A 10,143-nucleotide genomic window follows, 5' to 3' on the forward strand; every position below is an offset into this window, starting at 1 on the left:
TTCGTCTTGGACAGGCGGTTTGCTTTTCATCCAAGAGATTCTTGGCAGCTTGTGCTTTGTATCCCTCTGTTTTTATCCACTTTTCCCCCCTTTCCCATAATGTTTACTCTTATATTTTAATATCCTCATTTGTGTGTGTGTGTGAGAGAGAGTGTGTATTGTGTGTGTATGTGTTATATCTTCCTCCTCTCCCCAGCAATAGGGTAACGTGATCTTTGCTGTCCATCAGCTTAATTGTACAATTAGTTCATATGCCCCAGCCCGGGATGTATATTTTTAAAGCGAGCATCGTTTCTTTTATGTATATTCTGGTGTCATTTTTGGTCGCTGTTATTTGTTGCCCGATTGTCCCCCCGGTGCAGCAGTGGCCTGTTTTCCTCCCCCTGTTGTGTGTTTTTATCATTTCCCCCCTGGCTTAGATGTGTCAATCATTCTCTGCCTGCCATTGGTTGGAGAGTTTGCGTCAAAAAGTTGCCAGAGCGGCGCTTTCTCAGCAAAGCTCCCTGAGAGAGGTAGAGACCTCAGCTCCAACTCACTCGCCACTGTTATTAAAAAGCAAATCGCTTGGCCAGATCCTGCAAGGGCCGATTTTTGTAGGTATCGAATCCGCACCCTGGCCCCTCGCTCGCCCCTTTTTCGTTGACTTCTTGGGCCAGGTGGAGCCCAAATGCAAGATTGCTAACCCGCTGCTTTGTGATTTCTTTTGTAGGCGAACTTTTGGGTTTGAATTGGGCCAGGATAATTTGCTCCGTTTTTTGCCCTGCCCCGGGCACACGCCTCCCTGGACGCTTCAAGGTAAGTGAAAAGGGTTTTGCTTTTTTTAAAGAATTGGGTTTTTTTCGGCGCATGTAGATGTGACTCTGCTGTACCCCCCCGAATCTCGCTGTGAACCTGAGCTGCTGTATCCGGAGAGTTGACAATAAAATGCCTGCTTGCTTTTTTGGGGAACGGGTCAGGGCGGATTTCTCTTTGCACCGGGCGGTCACCCACAGCATCACGACTCTCCTTAGATAGCATTTTGGGAAGGAAACGTGTCCCATTGTTGTTTTGATTTAGCTCGGTCATCTTTTCGCTGCCCGGGCGGGTCGGGGAGAGTAGAGTGTTTAGAAATTGGCTCACCCCCAATTGAATTCATTTTCCTTTCCTCGAAAGGTCGAGTCTTTCCTCGGAATGAAAGTGCAGGGACCAGACGCTAATTGAGGAGGCGGATAGATACAGCCCCTCGATTTTCCCCCTTCCCTTCCTTGATGCTGTTGTCTGTGGGACTCTCCTCCACAAGATCGAGCTTTTCCATTGGGGTGGGTGGGAACCAAACAACCCTTATTGTTGTGGTTATTGGCCTGATCCTCTTGACTCGAGCCGCTCTCTGGCGGCACATAGACTTTTAAAATAAAAAAAAAATAATTGGAATTAAATCCCCTCGCCTCGGCAGTTATTGATAAACAGATTTCCGCCTAAGACTCCCGATCGATGGAAAAGTCATTTTGCAAACATGGCTTTGACCAGAAAGGACTCGAGGCCGCAAGAAAAGGGTTAGATTAAAAAAAAAAGTGGATGGGGGGCGACTCTTTAAAGCATCTTGGGGTGGGGAGAATAAATAAATAAATAGGAAGCTGCTTCTATCTGCTGTTTTAAATGACTGGCAGGAATTGGATCGATTTCTAAATAGGAGACGAATGGTTCGCAGCTTCTTTGAGAAGGTGCTTTAAGAGGAGCCGTTTGCTTTATACACAGGACTCCGGCGTGTTTAGGTGGCAGACACTTTCCTTCTTCGAAAGCACCTTTATTCGCTAAACTGGAGCTAATATACATACATCGCTTTCAACTTGTCCCCCTGTAGTGGAAGAAGGGAAGCCCAGGGCAAGTTTCTCCCCAGTGATAATCTCTTCCTTCGTCATGCGTTTGGGTCTACGTGTGTTTACATTCATGGCGACCTTAAGGTGCAAATCAAATCAAATGTTTTTAAAAAGCCTGAGCCTGGCAGGATTTGGGGCGGGGGAGTTAATATAATACGGTTGGTCAGTCCGTTCCTGGTTTTAACGGCTTTATTACATAGCAATGAAGGGCTGGGTTTTTAAAACCTTTTATTTAATTTTTTTAAGGAGAATTGTGAGATTTCGGGATGATTTTAGCTATCCTGGTCAGGCCGAATGAAGAGCACAATTTGATCAGCCTTCTTAACCCACTGCTAACTTTGGAATACAAAAAAGTTCCCTTCCTGTTAAAAGGGAGGGAGAGAGATTGTCACAATATATATATATTAAAACCAGAAAGTGACTATGCACAAAAAGGGGATTCTCTCGGTTTTCATCCTTTAAATGATCCCCTCAAGCTTAGCCAAAGCCTAGTGGATTCCCCGAGGCCTAAAACTTTCCCTGCAGTTCTTAAAAGGCCAAACATCGGGCTTCTTGTTTTGATAAACAGTGTGTCAGTCTATATACGTTTTGTTTCATTGCCATCAGGCAGAAAATTAATCGGCGCACATGATCTGCAGAGCTGGGGCTGGCGGCCCGTAATTAGGGACCGTGTGCCACTCGGATTATCTCGTTAGTTTATCAAGAAAACATTTATTATAATTAATTCTTGGACGGGGTAATTATTATTGAGCGAGGGCAGAGCAACTGGTGGATTGGATCTTTGGGAGAGAGAAAAAGGTGACAGATTGCGCAGAATAGCCGTTAGATATAAAACTGCGAGCCTGCTACGAAGCAGGTCAGATCAGCCAACCCGCATGCAAGGGGCTTCGCTACTGAGCAGGTAGGACGTAAACCAAAGTTTTCATTGTATTTCCGGGTTTGCAGGCAAGTGTGTTTTGTAAGCGCCTCGGGTTTATAGTGTATCCCTCCACTTTCAAAGTGATGCAGTTTTTCTGCACTTAAAAAAAAAAGGATAGAAAATCTCTCCCACAAAGGCTAGAACGAATTCACTTGAAAAAAGTTTGACAACAATGATGGAAGCTTTTAATCCTATTTCAGTAGGAAACTGGGCCTGGGGATGGCTCCTCTAAAAGTTGCATGTGGGCAAACATCAAAACAATACAAATAAGAGGGAATTTTTTTTTGTTCTGAGAATTTTAAAAATTTAAACTTAAATTCTTCCATAGAGATTTTTGTGAAGCAGATGCGTGAATGAACAATGTGTGTGTATTATACATGTATATGTCTCACACACACACACACATATGCACACACAATATTATTTTGAAAACAAATACCTTCATATCCTATTTTTCTCCCTAATAGAAGAAGGATTTGCAAATTATTTACAATTAGGTTCAAGAAGAAATACAATAAGAAGTATCTGAATGTATTAATTAATTAATGCAATTCAGGAAAGTAAAAAAAACCGAGTAAAATACTAATTAAAAACCTTCCTTAGCCTGGGATTTGCGGTTACACAAGAACTGAAATAGAGGCAGGTGGCTTTGTTTATAACTGCATGAGATGTATTTATTTCATGAAATAGCTACCTTTGAATATTGGGGGGGAACCCTGAAATGTCTCAAACGTTCACTCTTTTTTTGTTGTGCATTAACTTTGAATTAAAGGAGACATGTTTTTGTTATGCGAAAAATAAATTAACTCCCCTATTAAGGAGTTCATTAAAATAGCTGGTTGAGCAGGAAGCTAGCCAGGCTAAATATCACTATCCAAATCTTCTAGAGACTAGTACACTTGGAAATCCCTTACCCCTTGTCCGCCATTTTGAGGGAAAAATGTAGCTTTCTCAAAGTTGCAAAGTCCTTAGCCCTGTCCAAGAGCTTTTATTAAAGAAATGCGGCTGGATTGTCAGGATGTGTTAATGTCACACTTTGGAATCCCAAAGCAGGATAAAAAAGTAAATAGTTTTTTGGGGGAAGGCGGCTGCCATTCCAAATAGGTGTCAGAAGGGCTAGGGACACAACACCCAAAGGCAATTCGTGGCTGGAAAGTTAAAGGCTGACCCTGCTTCTAGCATCACCTCTATGTTTAAGCCCACGAAGCTGCATAGAGGCCAAATGCAAGAGTGGATTGCATGGCAACGTGCAGCTTCCTGTAAACAGTCTTGTAACGGAAAGAAAATGCTGCTGATTGTCAGTGTGACTCTTTTACTACCAGGGGAAATTTGGAAGCAAGTTTAGCCAGGTGATAGTTTCTGTTCGCAAGTTAAATGCTTGTTTGTTTAGCGTTAGCGCCATGAGCAAGAGTTTCTGAAAGCCTAATAAATCTCTTACTTACCGCTAAATTTAATTACCTGAAGTACTAATTAGGTGAAAAATGGCTGACAGAAATCACTTCAAACGTGGAATGATCGTGGTGGGACAGAAAAGTTTGCCTCTTTCCCAGGTAGCATCTCAGATCTTAAATGCACCAGCATTTTGGGGTTCGTAGCAGTTGAATGTGGGGTAATTAAAAAGCCCTGCACCAGACCAAGGGAGAGATGGGTTCCTTGAACTGTTTCTTTGTTTCTCGCCAATGGGCTTTGTTATCAGCTTTATTTATTTAGCCAGGGAGGTCTTTGTGTCTGCAAATGGCCCCAATCAAGTTTTGTTTGAGACAATTAGCTAGTGCCAGCCGACGAATCCTATGCAGATGCCCAAGGTAGCAACACAATGTGTGCATTTGAAGGCATGAGGCAGGGGTGCTCCTGCGAGGCGGGTTGTAATTACTGGACGAGGTGTCACTTTTTTTTTTAAATGCATTTATCTACTCAGTATCCTCCAGTCCAAACTGCAGCCGGGGGGCTCGGTGTCTCAGAGCCGAGGGGTTGCCTGCGGAAAGTCACACTCAAACAAACCAGCGGAGATAAAAGATCGATTCCAGACAGCTCGGTTAACCAACCCTTCCTGTTTTTTTTTAATTTCACTTTGTAGCCACCTGATTTCAGCCAGCCCGCCGGGACCCCGAATCTCTGCGCCCGAGGGAATCGAGACCTTCCGGGCCTTTCCCCCTTCCCTGGATTTTGGGCCAACCCCCTTCCCAGCACAACTTTAGCATGATGTCTTATCTCAAGCAACCACCTTACGCAGTCAACGGGCTGAGTCTGACAACCTCGGGCATGGACTTGCTCCATCCTTCCGTGGGATACCCGGGTAAGCGGCGTGCCCCGGCCTCTGCTGCCGAGAGAATAAAGGACTCCGCTGCTCTGGGGACTGACTCAGGCCCCTGGAGAGCAGGGCTTGCCTCGGCCCCCGGCCGTGGGTACACTTCATGGCCCCAGCCTGAGGCTCTGGGCCCGGGTCAGGGCAGCCGAGAACGCCCTGCCTCCTGCCCAGAGAGAGCTGTTCCGGAAGGGAGAGGTGGGTAGCTTGGGGCAGGGGCGCAGGGCGCTCTGGCTCCGTCCCTGGGAAATGCGCCCCTGCGCCTTCCCCCGCTGCGTTAACTTTCCCAGCTGGTGCTTGGGGCTGGGTGGGGGTCCCTGCCATGAGGGGCTCGGGGTGCTGCTGTTGCCGGGAGGGGGGGTTGCTGTCCCTGGGGGGCGCTGCGCGGAGTATTGCTGGGAGGGGTCTGCGCGGTGCCGGCCGGGCTGAGGGGCTGCTGCTGAATCCCACTAAGGGCCTCCGGCTGCTCTTCGCAGCGACCCCTCGGAAGCAGCGGCGGGAGCGCACCACCTTCACCCGGGCGCAGCTGGACGTGCTGGAGGCGCTGTTCGCCAAGACCCGCTACCCGGACATCTTCATGCGCGAGGAAGTAGCTCTGAAAATCAACCTGCCCGAGTCCAGGGTGCAGGTAGGGACCCATCCCCCCTGGCCAGGCACCCGCAGCGCTGGGAGCTTCCCGGACCTGGCGCCCCAAGACACCCTCCATCAGCAGCCGCCTTCCTCCTGCAAGCGCCCCCTGGCTGTCCTGCCTCCCACCCCCCACCCAGCCTGCCCCAGCCCCAGTCCTCCATCCCCTGGAATCCAAAGCCGACTCTGCCCCGCAGCCCGCCCCATGGATCACAATTGCCAGAGGCAGGTTTTCTGGCCAGGAGCCGCCGCTGGGCCAGGAGAGTTCAGTTCCTTGGCTGCTGTCTGTAGAGCTGGGGCAGCTCGGGGACAAACGCCCCAGAGGCCCAGCCAACCCTTGCTCCCCTGGAAGCTGCTGAAGGGACCCGATCCTTGCTCCCACTGAACTGCGATGAGAACCAGGGCAGGCCCCAGGGAACGTGCATTGGAAGCTCGGGGAGGAAACCCGGCCGCGGCTTACTCCCGCCAAGCGCAGGTCAGTGGCTTTAGCCGGGAGTCCGATTCCCCATTTTCGCCCTGCCTGAGCGGTGTCACAAACAGACTCAAACCCCGGCCCAGCTTCTGCTCCCGGGGCCTCTCTGCCGCTTGGAAACAGCTCCCAGAGCCACTAACGGAGGCTGCAGAGACTCCATAGGCAACGGGGACAGCTGCAAGGTCTTTCCTCCGCCTGCTCCGCCAACTAATTGGAGAGCAAGTGTCTGGGAGGCCATTAGACTCCAGACAAGGGACCCCTCCTGCACCCATTCAAAGCCAGAGGTGTTTTGACGTCAGTGGATGAAGGCTACAGTGGGGGGGGTGGTGGAGGGGATGGACTGTAGCAGTGTTTCCAACTGAGCCAAGGGCAGCAGAAAGCTGGGGCTCACACTCATTGAGGGACTGGAGTGATGGTTAGGGAAGAGAATGGGGGAGGAGGCTCTAGTCATGCCGTCCTTACTCAGGCACAAATCTTGATTAAGGACTGAGTTCCGACCGTTTGTTCGGTGCAAACCACTTTCAGGGTGTTTCATCAGCCCAGTCTTCTGGGTATCTCCCTCTCTCCCCACCTTGGTTTTAGGGTTTTTATTGGAGAGCCGCAGAGCCAGGTGTTTGAAACTGTCCAGGGTCCCACTCCTGCTGCTCCTGTTTTGCCACTGACTCCACCGGTCCAGGAGCGATCCGCTGCGGGCTCGGGACCTAAACCTGAGTGAAAGAGTCTGTGCTGCCATCTCCGTGTCACTGGTCCCAGGGCACCTATAGGGCCAAAAGCCCCATTGCAGTAAAGGGCAACACATCCTTAAATAGCCAACAACTTATCTTGGGGCTCTGCAACCCCCGGTGCAGTCAACTCTATTCGGGCAACAGAAGCAACTAGGGACAGCGAAGGTGCCATTTGCAAAACCAGCAGCGCTATCGTGTTAAAGGCCCCGTTTCTCCTTCGACTTCTCCCCTCCCCCAGTAAACTGTCCGCACAACAGGGCCAAGCCCCTAACTGGCAGCGAGCAGTGCCTGGGGGGCCTGGCCGCACCTCCCTTAGCGCAAAGGGCCGGGGCGAGAGGGCACGAGTGGCGGTGGATTGTTGGGCTCAGTGGGCAGCAGCCCCCGGGGGCCTGGGTTCCCCGCGGCGCGAATAATCCCCAACTCAAACCGCTGCTCTGCATGTCACTGCTGCGCCGCCGGGGTGGCCGGGCAGCTGGGCCGCGGGCGGAATCCGGGGAGCGGAGAATCCGCCGCCTGCCTCGGGGACACGCAGCGCCCCTGCGAACACGCCCCCCCCCTTTGTCTCCCTGTTTGCACCCGGTGTAAGGCTCCTTTGTTTCCAATTAACTGGCTGCCCTGGGGGGCCCGAGCCTGGCAGGCGGAGCAGATTGAGAGGGTTATTTCCCCCACCCCCAAGCTCTTATTAAACGGCTTGATTTGCTCATTTCTACTTCTTCTGCCTCCCGATCCCAGAGCTTCGGACCCCTTTCAACCCAGCCGCCGCTGGAATAACCCCCTGGCCAGGGTCATTAGAGCCACTAACCCGCGGCTTCTTTCTCGCCTCCTCTCCCAGGTGTGGTTCAAAAACCGCCGGGCCAAGTGCCGCCAGCAGCAGCAGCAGCAGCAGAACGGGGGCCAGAGCAAAGTGAGGCCGGCCAAGAAGAAGAGCTCCCCGGCCCGCGAAGTAAGTTCGGAGAGCGGCACCAACGGGCAGTTCACCCCCCCGTCCAGCACCTCCGTGCCAGCCATTTCCAGCAGCAGTGCCCCCGTGTCCATCTGGAGCCCAGCTTCCATCTCCCCCCTCTCAGACCCCCTGTCCACATCCTCTTCTTGCATGCAGCGATCCTACCCCATGACCTACACCCAGGCTTCAGGCTACAGCCAAGGATACGCTGGCTCAACCTCCTACTTCGGGGGGATGGACTGTGGATCTTATCTGACCCCGATGCACCACCAGCTTCCTGGACCAGGGGCCACACTCAGCCCTATGGGCACCAATGCAGTCACCAGCCACCTCAACCAGTCCCCAGCTTCCCTCTCCACCCAGGGCTATGGAGCATCCAGCTTGGGCTTTAACTCAACCACCGATTGCTTGGATTATAAGGACCAAACCGCCTCCTGGAAGCTAAACTTCAATGCTGACTGCTTGGATTATAAAGACCAGACATCGTCGTGGAAGTTCCAGGTTTTGTGAAGCCCTGTAGGACTCCTTTTGTGATGAGAATGAATATTCGTAATAAATAAATAATATTCAACATGCTGGGCTGAACATTCCAGTTTTAGTCAGGTCTTGGTTAAATTAAAGAGAAAAAAACGAAAAAAAAAAAGAATAATAAAAAAAGAGACAGTTGGTGTGATCATACCTAGTTTCACCTCCTGCCCAAAAGCTCTGGAAAGGAATAAAGAAGAAATGAAGGAAGAAGGCCTTAAAAGGACAGATCATCTACTCAGCAGAAGCAGACAGACCTACCTGTGTTCTCTATAGTTTTAGCCAACTGTTGGGTTTCTTTGTTTGAAAGGAATGACAGATCATTCCACCTATGGGCCAGTTTTAAAAAGAAAGTCTAGGTTTGGTTGTGTTTTTTTTTCTTCTCCTTTCTTTTGTGTGTGTGTGTGTGTGTGTGTGGAAAGATCCTTCAGACAGAGGTTTCCAGTGTGCTAGCCAACCCTTGGGTAAAAATCTTTGGAATGGACAGCGTCTCTTTCTCTCTCTCTCAAACTCATTCAACTGTTTCATGCCCGACTTGCTAGTTGGCACTGACCGACCTTGGTTCAGGGTTGTGTGGGTTGTGTGACTGATTGTCCTAGCTGCACTATTTTATTTAAAGAAGAAGAAGAAATGTTCATAAGGAGTCAATATGTAGTTTTTAAGAGACAATCAGTGTGTGTCTTATATAAATGGTACATCTGTGGTTTTTAATCTGTGCTAGACTTCAAAACTGTGATCTCCTGTATTGTATGCAACTGTGAACTCCTCCGCAGCAGGGGTTCTGCTGTGATCTAAATAGGTTATAATTATAAGTGAAATTCAGAGCAACTGAGTTACCTAGTATCATCTTTTTAAAAAAACAAAAACAAATAACTAAAAAGATCGCCTCTCACCACAGGTGAACTGTACTGAAACTTTTTACAACAAACTGTCTCTGAATGAAAGAGAGAGAAGAAAACCACAGGAGGACACTAAACTCATCTGTAGTAACTTACTGCTGGCCAAGCCGGCAGTAGAAATAAAACAGGATTGCTCTGACCGGGATGAATTTACACGGAGAAATTCATTGTCGTTTATGCTTGCAGATGTTCATTGAGAAAACAGATATATATGCATAAACCCTTTTTTCCCCCCTGGATTTGGCAGATATGTATAATTATATTAAAATGGTTCTAGCACAATTTATGGTTGTCTTCCCTTTTATTGTACAAGGTGAGTTAGGGAAAGTGGGAAAGTACCTGAAGACATCATATGTCAAAGGACTTCAGAAATAAAGGGGCTGGGGGTTACAAGGGAAATGCAAATATTACTTTGCTATACAGAAAGGAGAGTGCCTCTTTGCTCTGGTTTCAAGGAGGTAGCCCTGTTAGTCTGTAGCAGCAGAAACAACGGTCCTTGTGGCATCTTTGGAGACTAACACATTTCTTTGGGCATAAGCTTTCCTGGGCTATACCCCACTTCATCAAATGCATGGAGTGGAAAATCTCTCTGCGTTTAAGTCCCCCACAGGCTGATGTTTTTTCCTTTGGTACAAGTAGAAAATACAAGGGCTGATTTTGTGTTAAAAATGTTCAGTGGGCCACGTCAAGATTGGCTCAGCTAAAATGAAAAAAAAAAAATCATCGGCTATTTTCAGAGTGGAAAAGGGCTTTGTAAGCAAGGTCCATATTCCTAGGGGAGAGGGAGCGAGAAATGTCCTGTTGGGTTAAAGGGCTGTTTCTCCTGCTACTATGAACTTTCTGAGGTAAACAGGGGAGGGAACCTGAGAGCA

At 49.1% G+C, this 10,143-nt stretch overlaps 1 protein-coding gene across 1 annotated transcript; it reads left to right on the forward strand.

Annotated features, from left to right (window-relative positions):
• The first annotated feature begins 709 nt into the window (after positions 1–709).
• Positions 710–9,757, forward strand: OTX2 (orthodenticle homeobox 2). The gene is made up of 4 exons (XM_032778047.2): positions 710–795; positions 4,853–5,071; positions 5,557–5,708; positions 7,737–9,757. Exons 2-4 carry the CDS (start codon positions 4,975–4,977, stop codon positions 8,355–8,357), a joined length of 870 nt encoding a protein of 289 aa, XP_032633938.1. The 5' UTR covers positions 710–795; positions 4,853–4,974; the 3' UTR covers positions 8,358–9,757.
• Positions 9,758–10,143: the final 386 nt, after the last annotated feature.

The sequence above is a fragment of the Chelonoidis abingdonii genome, chromosome 4 (assembly GCF_003597395.2).
Source record: "Chelonoidis abingdonii isolate Lonesome George chromosome 4, CheloAbing_2.0, whole genome shotgun sequence".
NCBI lineage: Eukaryota > Metazoa > Chordata > Testudines > Testudinidae > Chelonoidis > Chelonoidis abingdonii.